Source organism: Arachis ipaensis, chromosome B1 (assembly GCF_059453495.1).
Source record: "Arachis ipaensis isolate K30076 ecotype BB chromosome B1, ASM5945349v1, whole genome shotgun sequence".
Lineage (NCBI taxonomy): Eukaryota > Viridiplantae > Streptophyta > Magnoliopsida > Fabales > Fabaceae > Arachis > Arachis ipaensis.
Genome location: NC_142436.1, coordinates 16522428 through 16536234, shown reverse-complemented (window position 1 = coordinate 16536234; position 13807 = coordinate 16522428). Strand labels below are relative to the sequence as shown.

The 13807-nt window shown below is 36.5% G+C and overlaps 1 protein-coding gene across 1 annotated transcript; it reads left to right on the top strand.

The window, feature by feature from the left end:
• The first annotated feature begins 798 nt into the window (after positions 1–798).
• On the top strand, positions 799–5027 carry LOC107626240 (uncharacterized). The gene is made up of 2 exons (XM_016329080.3): positions 799–1470; positions 1624–5027. Exon 2 carries the CDS (start codon positions 1810–1812, stop codon positions 4609–4611), a length of 2802 nt encoding a protein of 933 aa, XP_016184566.1. The 5' UTR covers positions 799–1470; positions 1624–1809; the 3' UTR covers positions 4612–5027.
• The last annotated feature ends 8780 nt before the right edge of the window (positions 5028–13807 follow it).

Below are 13807 nucleotides of genomic sequence, written 5' to 3'. Positions count from 1 at the left end.
AAAGATACATTTTTACTGTTTATTATTACAAAAGATCTAATTGATACTTTTTTTTTCTTTTAAGAACTAATTAATTTTAGGTCAAAATCTTCAAGAATTTAATAGTCATTTTACTCTTTTAAAATTTTTGACAAACTATACAAATTTTGACAAACTATAAAAACAAAATTTTTTTATAATATTATAATAAATATTTTATAAGAAAAACCCACAAGCACATATTATATATATATATATATATATAATATATATATATATATATATATATATATATATATATATATATATATAATAGTTGACTTTAATCGTGTATATAACATGAGTTGCATATTAATAGCACCTGAAATATTTAAAAGAATTTAACTAAAAGTACTTTTAAGATTTAGTTGAAAAAATTATTTAAGACTAAATAAAATCCAAAATTTTAATATATTTATTAGAATAAAAATTTAAATATTTTTATTCATAATAATTCTGAGATTTTTTTAACGCATAATTACCTCAATCCTATTTTAAATAGTAGAAATTTACACCAGTGGACTTTGGGATTGGAGAGGGTTTGGACTTTGAGCTGTGTGGTTTTTGCCCCATTGAACACATAACACATAACAGCTTTTACAAGGTAGCTGATTGTTTGACTTTTGCCATGACTTCAGCCCGTGAGCCCCACCACCCAACATAGATAAAGAGAACCTCAATTATTATTATTATTATTATTATTATTATTATTATTATTATTATTATTATTGTTAATTAATCATTAATAACGGAGGCAAAATCAGAAATTGATTTTAATATCACTGAGACCATTTGGCGTTTGCGAGAGTCAATGTCCCCTTCTCCCTTGTTGTTAAGCAACGGTTGAAACATAGTGGAGGCAGTGTTTTCGATCAAAGGGAGAGAGAGAGAGAGAGCACAGAACGGGGGTTATGCTTTAATTGAAATTTCTATTCTTTTTTTTTTCCTTCTTACTTTTGTCATCTTTTTTCTTTTTTATTTATTTTCTTTGCTGTTTCCTTCGCCTTTTGGATTTCAATTTCAATTTAGAGAAGAAAATCCTACTGTGGAAGATACGAACCTACTTATCAATTATCATACCGGTATGTTTTGTATTTACTTCTCTTTAGTGAAAGAGCATTTCATGTTTTGAGGCGCTTTGCTTTAATTATGCTGCTCTGAAATTACAGAGAGAGAGAGAGAGAGAGAGAGAGTTCCTTGTGGAGTGCCTCTCCCTCCTAATTGAAGCTCTATAGTTACTGTTACTTGTCCTAGGATTCTTCTCCAAACCCATTTCTCATTATTTTTTGGTTGGGGAGAGTTTCTTCTCTTGTATATGTGAGAGTTGCTCTGCAAAGGTTTGGGATCTGGATTTCTAGGGTTTGAGGGTTATGAGCTTTTGACTTTTTCTCTCTCCATCTTCGGCATCATACTTTCCTTTTGTAAGAAGTTGGGTATTGAAACCTATTCCAGGTAAAATGAACTGTTTTTTCTTTATTACTTTCCTTTTTCCCCCTTTTTTTCCCCTTTTTTTTTCATTTTTCTTCTTCTTGGTGATTGGTGTTTTTTCACCGGAAATGGTGAGCTGAGTTGTTTGTTCATTCTCTCAAAAATCACATCTTTCAGGATTTCGATCGTTGGGGAAATGCAGGGTTGTGGTCTTCGTGGAATTAGGGAGTTTTAGCTCAATTTGTTACAGGTTGATGGGCTGAAACTTTACTTCTTGTCTGTGTTGTGTTCGTTCAAGTGACTCAATTCAAGCTTCCTGGTTCTCTCATCTGAAATTGATTTTTGAGAGCAGTGGAAGGTATCATGCATCTCTCACTATGGAAGCCCATTTCCCACTGTGCTTCTCTGCTCTTGGACAAGAAGGGCAGGAGGAAAGATGACGATTCCGTGGTCGAGATAAGGAGGAACCCATCAATGCTTCGGAAGCTGCAAGAGAACAAGCTTAGGGAAGCTCTTGAAGAAGCTTCTGAAGATGGTTCACTCTTCAAATCTCAAGACATAGAGCCAGAGACTGTTGCTAACCAGGATGAAAGCTTTGGGAGATCCCGATCCCTCGCCAGGCTGCACGCCCAGCGGGAGTTCCTTCGTGCCACTGCCCTTGCCACTGATCGCACTTATGAGTCCGAGGAGGAAATTCCCACCTTACAAGAAGCATTTTCGAAGTTCCTCACTATGTACCCCAAGTACTCGTCGTCAGAGAAAGTTGATCAGTTGAGGTCTGATGAGTATTCACATTTGGCACCTAAGGTGTGCCTTGATTACTGTGGCTTTGGTCTGTTCTCTTTTGTTCAGACTATTCACTACTGGGACTCTTCTACATTTAGCCTGTCTGAGATAACTGCAAATTTGAGTAACCATGCACTTTATGGTGGTGCTGACAAAGGAACAGTTGAACATGATATAAAGGTTAGAATCATGGATTATCTGAATATTCCTGAGAATGAATATGGCCTCGTTTTTACTGTTAGTAGAGGGTCAGCTTTTAAATTGCTGGCTGAATCATACCCTTTCCATACAAACAAGAAATTGTTGACCATGTTCGACCATGAGAGCCAGTCGGTTGCTTGGATGGCTCAGTGTGCCAGGGAGAAAGGTGCCAAAGTATGTAGTGCATGGTTTAAATGGCCAACCCTCAAACTCTGCTCCACCGATTTGAGAAAACAGATTTCCAGCAAAAAGAAGAGGAAGAAGGATTCAGCTACCGGTCTGTTTGTGTTCCCCGTTCAGTCCAGAGTAACTGGTGCTAAGTATTCGTACCAGTGGATGGCCTTGGCACAGCAGAACAACTGGCATGTCTTGCTTGATGCTGGATCATTGGGGCCTAAGGACATGGATTCACTTGGGTTGTCCCTATTCCGGCCAGATTTTATAGTTACATCTTTTTACAGGGTGTTTGGGTATGATCCAACAGGCTTTGGATGTCTTCTGATCAAGAAATCAGTTATGGCAAGCCTCCAGAATCAGTCTGGGAGTACTGGCTCTGGAATGGTTAAGATTACTCCTGAATTTCCAATATATTTGGGTGATTCAGTTGATGGATTGGATGGATTGGCTGGTATTGAGGATGAGGAAGTCATTGCTGCTGGTGATAAGACTTCTGAAACTCGTCAGGGCTCTCAGTTACCTGCCTTTTCTGGTGCGTTTACGTCTGCTCAGGTCAGAGATGTATTTGAGAATGAAATGGATCAAGACAGCTCAGAAAGAGATGGAACTAGCACTATATTTGAAGAGACTGAAAGCATATCTGTTGGGGAGGTGATGAAGAGTCCTGTCTTCAGTGAGGATGAGTCATCGGAAAATTCATTTTGGATTGATTTGGGTCAGAGTCCAGTCGGGTCTGATGGTGTTGGTCATTTAAATAAACCGAGGATGTCTTCTCCCTTACCATCCATGTGGTTTAATGGGAGGAAGGCCCAGAAGCAACATTCTCCAAAACCAACATCCAAGAAATATGGAAGTCCTATGTATGATGACAGAGAGGTAAATCTAGGTCTTCATGATGATCGCCATGTATTGTCATTTGATGCTGCTGTCCTAATGTCACAAGAGCTAGACCGGGTCAAAGAAGTTCCGGAAGAAGAGCAGGATGAGTCTAATCACTATTCTAGAAATGGTAATTCATCAGATCATTTAGAAGCCAATGGAATATTGGAAGAACCTGGAACCAGTGAAGCAGCTCAAAATGGATCTGTTGCTTTGAAAGGATCCTGGCTCAATCAGCATCAAAGCTTAGAGAACAGCTCTACCTCTGAAATATGTTGTGATGTTAAAGAAAGTGCCATAAGAAGGGAAACTGAAGGTGAATTCAGGTTATTGGGTAGGAGAGAAGGGAATCGATATGGTGGTGGCAGGTTTTTTGGTTTGGAAGAGAATGAACATACCAGCAGGGGAAGAAGAGTGTCATTTAGCATGGAGGATAATCGTAAAGAGTACCTAAGCCAGACCATAGAGCCAGGGGACATATCTGCAGCTAGCATAGATGATGAAGAGGCCGTCACAAGTGATGGAGAATATGGTGATGAGGAGGGTTGGGGCAGGAGGGAACCAGAGATAGTATGCCGGCATATAGATCATGTTAATATGCTTGGTCTCAACAAAACTACATCCAGGCTTAGGTTTTTGATAAATTGGCTTGTGACCTCCTTATTGCAGCTGAAGTTACCTGTTTCTGATGGGGATGAAAAAGTGAATCTTGTCCACATCTATGGCCCTAAAATAAAATATGAGAGGGGCGCAGCTGTGGCTTTCAATGTCAGAGACAGAAGCAAGGGGCTGATCAATCCAGAGATTGTCCAAAAGCTTGCTGAGAATGAAGGGATCTCTCTTGGTATTGGTTTTCTCAGTCATATAAGGATCCTTGATGGCTCAAGACAGCAGCGGGTATCCCTGAATCTTGAAGATACAACTCTTTGCAGGCCGATGGAGAATGGTCGGCGTGATGGAAAAGGCAGCTTTGTAAGGCTTGAAGTTGTGACAGCTTCACTGGGCTTTTTAACCAACTTTGAAGATGTGTATAAATTGTGGGCTTTTGTGGCTAAGTTTCTTAACCCGGCATTTATCAGGGAAGATGGTCTTCCAACTGTTGAAGAAGGGTATGAGACATAAGTTGGCAGTGACTTTATCAGATTCTGGAAACTGAAACTGGACCTGAAACATCATTTATTTGAAGATCCCAACCGGGAGCGGCAGCTGGAAGAATGAATGTGATCATTTGTATGATCTGTCAAAATGGACAGTTATTCATCTCTGCGTCAAAGTCAGATGAGGCAAGCAGGTGGATTTCTTGATTTATGTTTCTTGTTGCTTAGATTTTTCATTTTTCTGTCCCCGTTTTTTTATCATCTTGTAGAGTTGGCCTTATCAGATTTGTTACATATTGGGGGAGCCATGGTGTTGTTTGAAGCAATATTTTATGGGTAGAATCTCTATTGTTTAAAAACTTTTCTTCTGTTGCATACTCAACTTTTGTAAAAAGGGTAGTGTTAATTTTATGCTATAGTTACAGATCATCAATTTTGGTGCTTTCTTTGTTGGTCGTATATTTCATTATTTGTGCTAATCTATTGCATACTCAACTTTTGTAAAAAGGGTAGTGTACATTTTATGCTATTGTTACGGATCATCCATTTTGGTGCTTTCTTTGTTGGGCTTATATTTGTGCTAAGTATAAGAATTGAAACATTGAATTTGACTGATAGGTTATACTTGAAATAAACGAATGGAGTGAGACAAGGATTGTGTTTTGGATGAATTCACTTGAGAGAATCATCTCTCAGTGTCAATATATATATACATAGGTACAGAAATAAAATCCCTTAATACTAGGAGATATGATAGAATCAGATCCCTTAATACTAGGAGATAGAATCAGATCCCTTAATACTAGGAGATCCAATCAGAATCAGATATCTAAAGATGGAAACTATATCAAAACAGATCTAATCTAATATTCAACACTCCCCCTCAAGCTGGAGCATATAAATCATATGCTCCAAGCTTGTTACATATGTATTGTATCCGAGGACCCCGGAGAGCTTTGGTGAAAATATCTGCAAGTTGATCGTTGGAGTTGACAAAGGCTGTTACTATTTCCCCACTTTGCAACTTCTCCCTTATGAAATGGCAATCAATCTCTATGTGCTTGGTCCGTTCATGAAACACAGGGTTGGAAGCAATATGTAAGGCAGCTTGATTATCGCACACCAGTTCCATCTTACTCGGCTCACAAAACTTAAGTTCCTTAACTAATTGCTTCAACCATATAAGTTCACATGTGGCAAGTGCCATAGCTCTATATTCAGCTTCCGCACTAGATCTTGCTACAACATTTTGCTTCTTACTCTTCCAAGATATCAAGTTTCCACCAATAAAAACACAATAACCAGATGTAGAACGTCTATCAGATGGAGATCCTGCCCAATCTGCATCAGTATACCCAACAATCTGGTTATGTCCTTTATCTTCATACAACAAACCTTTTCCTGGAGCACCTTTGATATATCTAAGGACTCTAACAGCGGCGTCCCAATGACTATCGCATGGGGAGTCAAGAAACTGACTTAGGATACTTGTGGCAAATGAAATATCTGGCCGAGTGACTGTCAGATAATTCAATCGGCCAATTAATCTGCGATATCTACCAGGATCTGCAAGAGGTTCTCCTTGATTTGGACTAAGTTTTGTGTTGGGATCCATTGGTGTATCTACAGGTCTAGAATCCAACATTCCAGTTTCTTCAAGAATATCCAGAGCATATTTTCTTTGTGAGATACAGATCCCAGCATTAGATTGTGCCACTTCAATTCCTAGGAAATATTTTAACTTCCCCATATCCTTAGTCTGAAAGTGATCAAACAAGTGCTGTTTTAACTGAGTGATTCCCTCATGATCATCTCCAGTAATGACAATATCATCCACATAAACAACCAGATATATGGAGGTCATGGAGGAAGAATGACGGAAGAAAACTGAATGATCTGCTTCACTCTGAATCATGCCAAATTTAGAAATAACAGCACTAAAGCGACCAAACCAAGCTCGAGGGGATTGTTTCAAGCCATATAAAGATCGGCGTAAATGACATACTAAGCCGGAAGACTCCCCCTGAGCAACAAACCCGGGAGGTTGCTCCATGTATACTTCCTCCTCGAGATCACCATGTAAGAAAGCATTTTTAATATCAAGTTGATGAAGAGGCCAATGGCGAATGGCAGCCATAGAAAGAAAAAGACGAACAGAGGCCATCTTCGCAACAGGAGAGAAGGTATCACCATAGTCCAAACCAAAGATTTGAGTGTAGCCCTTAGCCACAAGGCGGGCCTTTAATCGATCAATGGTTCCATCTGAGCCGACCTTAATAGTATAGATCCAACGACAACCCACAGTAGATTTGCCCGGTGGCAATGGAACAAGATCCCAAGTACCAGTAGAATGTAAGGCAGACATCTCCTCAATCATAGCCTGGCGCCACCCTGGATGTGAAAGAGCTTCTGCTGTTGTTTTGGGTACAGAAACAGAAGACAAGGAGGAGGTAAAAGCATAGTGCGAAGATGATAAACGATGGTAACTAAGAAAATTATAAATAGGATTAGGATTACGGGTGGAACGAGTACCTTGTCTGAGAGCAATAGGAGGACTACTGCTAACTCCGGAAGAAGGATCCAAGGACGGTTCAACCACGGGTTCAGGAGATGAGTTATCTTGGACTGCAGGCCGTGGGCGGCGATGATAAACTTGGAGAGGCTTTGTGGGAATAGGAGGCCCATCTAAGTAAGGAACAGGAAGCACCTCCGTAATGGAAGGTGAAGTGATGTCGGGTGCAGAGAAAAACGGGGTATTCTCAAGAAAAGTGACATCGGCAGACACGAAGAAACGATTAAGAGCTGGAGAATAGCAACGATAACCCTTTTGAAATCGAGTGTACCCTAAGAAAACACATTTGATAGAGCGAGCAGTTAACTTGTCTTTGCCTGGGGTAAGATCATGGATGAAACAAGTACAACCAAAGACTCGTAGTGGAAGAGAAAAAATGTGCTCATGAGGAAATAAAATGGAATGAGGAACTTGATTTTGCAAAACAGAAGAAGGCATACGATTAATTAAATAACATGCAGTCAGAACAGCCTCACCCCAAAATTTAAGGGGAACATGAGTATGGAGAAGAAGAGTGCGAGCAGTTTCAATCAAGTGACGATGTTTACGCTCAGCCACACCATTCTGTTGAGGGGTATGAGGACAAGATGACTGATGTAGAATGCCTTGGGAGGACAAGTAAGACGAAAAGGGTGCTGAAAAATACTCACGAGCATTATCACTTCGTAAAATTTTAATTGAAGTTTTGAATTGGTTTTGAATTTCAGAACAGAAAGACTTGAAATGTACAAATAATTCAGATCTGTCCTTCATTAAATATAGCCAAGTGCAACGAGAAAAGTCATCAATGAAGGTGACAAAATAACGAAAACCAGAATGAGAAGTAACCCGACTAGGTCCCCATACATCAGAATGAATAATAGAAAAAGGAGATGCAGCCCGTGTATTGACACGACTTGAAAAAGAACTACGAACATGTTTACCTAAATGACAAGTTTGACACTCTAAGGTAGTAAGACGAGATAAACTCGGGACCATAGCTTGTAACTTTGAGAGGCTGGGATGTCCCAGGCGACAATGGACCACGTCCGGAGACTCAACAGTAGCAACAGAAGACACACTAGTAGTGGGTAAGGCAAGCCGATACAGTCCTTGAGACTCACATCCTGTACCAATCGTCTGTCCCGTCCCTCGATCCTGCACAATGACGGAGTCAGCAAAAAAGGTAACAGAACAATTGAGAGAACGAGTAAGTTGGCTAATAGAAATCAAATTGAAAGGACAATTGGGCATGTAAAGAACAGATTTCAAAGGTAATGTAGGAAGAGGAGTTGCTTGACCTATTCCCTTAGCACCAATTTTAGAACCATCAGCCAAAGTGATAGAAGGAAGAAATGCAGGGTGTTCAAGTTTAGAGAGGACAGAAGAAGTACCAGAAATGTGATCAGAAGCACCTGAGTCAAGGACCCATGGTCCAAGAGAAGAGGAATGAGAGATACAAGCAACAGAATTACCAGAGTGGGCCACCGAAGCAATGGGAGTAGATGCCTGCTTTGAAGCTTGGTACTTGAGAAACTCATCATAATCATTGCCAGAGACAAATATCCCTTGTGGTTGTGCGGCGGAAGACATGATGCAGACACTCAGAAACGGCCGGAAAACACCTGCAGAAGGGAAACGAGGGCCGGAAAAAGCCTGGGCAGCGGAGAAATTTTGGAGACAGGCCGAACTTGGCTTTCCGGTTCTGATTCTGGGGTTGCTTCGGAGTGGGTCTGATGTTTGACAAGGTTTTGGCCGAAAAAACAGTTTCTGACGAAGAGACACAGCTGATAGTGTCAGCTGGTGGGAAAAGGGAACACGGCTGAGAGATTGCAGCCGGAAAAGAAGAAAAACAAATAGAAACCAGAGCCAGGTCGGAACCTGCTCTGATACCAACTTGAAATAAACGAATGGAGTGAGACAAGGATTGTGTTTTGGATGAATTCACTTGAGAGAATCATCTCTCAGTGTCAATATATATATACATAGGTACAGAAATAAAATCCCTTAATACTAGGAGATATGATAGAATCAGATCCCTTAATACTAGGAGATAGAATCAGATCCCTTAATACTAGGAGATCCAATCAGAATCAGATATCTAAAGATGGAAACTATATCAAAACAGATCTAATCTAATATTCAACAGTTATATTATAGAATTAGATCCAGCATGAGCTTATTGTGGCTGCTGATTGTTGGTTGACATTGTCTAACTGTTTGGTATTATTGGAAATCAATTCTTTAATCCATCAGTGTAATGGTGGAAAATGCTAGTTTGTTGCGGGTAGGAAATGCTAGTGTAATGGTAGGAAATTAAGTCTAGTCTCATTTTGGATCCTTCAAATATTCTAATATAAGGCATAGCTTTTTATGGAATAATAAAAAGTCAATAGTTAAGTCATCTATAATGCCTAATTGCATGTCTCTCTTGTCTTTCTCAATCAGATAATTAATTAATATATTATTGGATTTATAACTGTTGGATAATTGGTTCAAATGATTGGGATTATTTAGTATTATTGGCGATGTATAACACTTATGGATAATTGGTTCAAATGATTTCTTTTCTGAGTAACAGTTAGTTTATTTATTTTATTGTTTTCTTAAAATTATTGGCACTATGTAAGTTTGTAATTAATTTAATTGGGCACCTCAGCGCTCAACCAACGCGAGTAGCCGAAGCTTCAAGATCTTTTGGCGTTTTCTGTAATTGATGTACTTTTTAATCTTTTGCTTTTGGTCATAGTAAATGCATTTTTTTCAAGGAAAAAAAAATACTATATAACTATACGTTTCTACGTAACAATTATAACGAAAACAATATATATACATGGTTCCCTGATAATGTGTGTTCTTTTCTGCTTTTTGTGTAGTTTATGTATCATTGCCAAAATAGTATATATATTTTGTTGAACATTTTTTATTTCTTATGAGTGAATGTTATCATCATGGTTGGGCCTCACCTACTAAGTATTGTTTCATAAAGGCCAATTGTCAACACCAAAAACGATAAATAACAAACAGATAAAGGACTATTGTCAAAGATTACATTATGCATTTATGCTGTTTTTCCAACCAGCAATTGACAAATCATTGAGCCTACTCTTCAATTGGAATGAACAAATTGTTGGGTTTGGCATGAATTGCATTGGACATCGAAGCCAACTCATGAGACGTGACGTGACATGTCTGAAAAAAAATAAAAGGAAGGAACGTGGGGAAAAAGAAAGGCCTTTGGCATCATCACTCGAGTGTTCCACTCTCCAACAATGGTCGTGTTATCAAAATTTCCACTTTTGTCGTTACAGTAAAATTCAATTTTCACTCATTGGATGATAGTTGCGGGACATTAGAATTTCGAAGGTTTTGATTATTTGAAAATAATTCGTATTTAACTATAGTTTCCGCTCTATGATTATGATGATATTGTGCATGGTGATGTGTGTTTAGTTAGAAAAAAAAATTATTATTTATTGTGATGCACATATATTTGGTTGGGTTATTTAAAGTTGACTCCAATTTGTGTTATGATTCATTGTACAATTAAAAGTTTTAGGATTAGTAATTGGTTTGAATGTTTATTCGGTTATAATTAAAAAAAATCAATTATCAAGAACATAATATGAAAAGAATTTGAAAAAGATTGTTCATGTTAATAAAAAAGAAAATTATCATGATAATAATGAAGAGTGATTGACAACAATGGCTAGTAAGAATGACAAATTACAGTTTTATTATAAGAAGATCAATTATCAAAAAGAGATAAGGAGAAAATTCAGAATATATAGTCTGCACCTTTGAGTGTTATTATTCTTTTTCGTTGGATCTCAATTTGACATATTCAATTTTGTTTTTAGAAGTTTTATAGTTAAAAGAAAAATAAATATATTTCTACGAGAGATTATTTTAAAAAACCTATAAGAGAAAAGCATGAGCTACAAAAAAAAAAAAGCTAAAATAGTTTTAGCTTAAGTTTGAGTCTTTGTTATTGATTTTGTTTGGTCTTAGCGTTTTGGTTTGTCTTGGTTTGTAAAACTCGGAATCGTAGCTTCATTGGTCTTGGGGTAGAATCTGTTTGGTTCATTTGTTCTTAGTCTTGATCTTTGAGTTGGTACTTGTAATATTGGTGATTTGATATAGTAAAATTCTGTCATTATTGTGGTGGAGACTAGACATAGACCTTATTACATTTCAAGGTTGAATCAGGATACATGCTAGTGTCACTTCCTCTACTCTTTCATCTTTAATCTCTTGCTATTGTAAGAGACTAAACAAAATACTCCTACTAGTTCAGTAACACATTTAAAATTTGAAAAGAGTGTCTTGATTTAAATCCTTTTTTCAAGGCCTATAAAACCTATAATTAGTATCAGAGCTTAGGCTTTAGGAGTCAAGTTTAACAGCTTAGAGAAAAGATCTATGGCGATCAATCCAGTCTCTTTCAACCTAACTGAAGGACAATTCTACCATCATATGTCTTATTTTAATGGAACCAACTATTTTTCCTGGAACGAGAGAATGAGGATCTTCATTCAAGAAACATATTATAATCTCTAGAAGATTATCATGAATGGACCTGATATTTTAACAAAATTACCACCCGAAGGACAAGTAGTTTTCAAGGAAGACGGAGAATGGACAAAAGATGAGAAGAAAAAATCGAAGTCAAATGCTAAGGCAGGAAACATAATGCGTTGCGCCACAAGTTTCGAAGAATATAGAAAGATGTAAAACTGCAAAGGAAATATGAGAGAAACTTCAAGTAACTCATGAAAGAACAAACCAAATGAGAGAAGCTAGAACCAACATGCTAATGAAAGAAAATAAACTAGAATGAGACCTGCGCGATGCGTGGAGCGATAAATTAATGATAATATAATAAATATTAAAAATTGCTATGTTTTGTAGAATTAAATTAAATATGTGTAAAATAAAGCTAAATTTAAAAGGTGTTTTATTTAAAATAATTTGTAGTACAAAAGATTTGGATGTTGGAGTTATACAAAATGACATTTTTATTTGGTAGTTTGATTTTTGTATTTATTTTAGTTGATGGACTTAGTCTTCTTATGTGGTGCTCATCCTCTTTTTTTTTTATTGGTTGTTGTTAGAGTTGTTGCTTTCTTCTTTCTGTCGTAGGTTCTTGTAAAGGCATGTTCTTTATGAATTGTTGAGTTGTATGCACTTTTTATTGTGTTGTTTATTCCATCTTTGCATGTATATTCTTCTTTCGAATATGTGTCTTGAATTTGCATTGTATGATTTTCTTTCTCCTTAATCTCTTGATGGGTATGTGATCTTCGTTTGATGATATTAGTGTTGGCAAAGTTGGCTCCTATAATCAATGAATAATTTAAATTAGAAATAAAAATGATGTCTTAAATAAGTAATTTTTTGGAGTATTACCTGTTTTATTTGTTATAATGGGTGTTGAGGTTCAGTGTTTTTGGTTGGAACAAATGTCTTGGTAACAGTGTATTGTTGAGAACCTTCTTTGAGATTAAAATAATTTACTTTGACTTCAAATGTAAGTGTAAGGTTGCACAAATTTTTTAATTGGGGACTTATTGGGGTGGTGCTTCAATGTCATTACTTTTCTGGAGTGTCATTAGATTTAAAGCAGTTGTGCCTAACAGTTTTTTTTCTTTGCCATCAAATAGTACAAAAGTTGTTGTAGCACTTTGATCTGAAACCTTTAATTAATTTTTGAACCTAAAATAAGTATTGGATTAGTAACTAATAATTTGATAGATGTGATTATAAAAAGTATACAGAGTTACCTTATTGTTGGATATTGTGGTATTTGATTACATGTGCTACAAATATAGTTGTCTTCTTTTTTATATGTTTTCTTCTGACACTTTTCACATCAACATATAGTTCCATCCAAATTTGTCATCAATTTCGTTTATAGTTACTAAAATTGTGAAGATCTTTTCCTATTCTAATATTCAACTTATGTTATCATTAGGTATATGATATTTTAGTAAGTATGAATGTATGATGCATGTTGTGAGTTTTTTTGTCATACCTGATCATTAGATTCTCATTGTATGGCCATTAGATCTTGGATAGTTATTTGATTTCTAATCATTCTGCTCTGAAGATTTGTCTTGGCATTGTCTTGGCTTGGTATCTCCGTTATTGTCTTCAATTTTTTTATGACTTTTTCTTCTTGTAATAAATGTTTGAATTTGTTCATCATATTTTTCTTTACAATTACATGAAGAGGTGTTCCCTGTAATATTAGTAAATTATAGTTAATAATTAATTAAAAAATTGATTACATTTATACTTCTTTCAATGAATAGCATATTGAAAGAAGTATAAGTTTAACGATATTAAAATACAATTATATATAAAGTATTATAAAATAATATAAAAAGTATAAAAAGCAAAATTAATTAAAGTATTTTTTGTAAATCAGTTTAAAAATACAATAAATATGTTTATTTTGTATCTTTTCATCTAATATAATCATTTTTAAGCAAAGAGGCTCCTCCTCTTCATTTGTGGGTGTTAATATTTCTCATAGACGAACGACGCGAACTTTGATAAACTAATTGTCTGTTTGTTTGGTGATATTGTCCAAAGAATGATATTCCATTGAGTAAGTTTGAGATATTGTGTAGTTCGAAAATAAATTTTTTATGCTAAATTTGATGTT

Coding starts and splice junctions, on each gene's coding strand:
- LOC107626240 (XM_016329080.3), top strand. CDS start 1,810: ATGCATCTCTCACTATGGAAGCCCATTTCCCACTGTGCTTCTCTGCTC.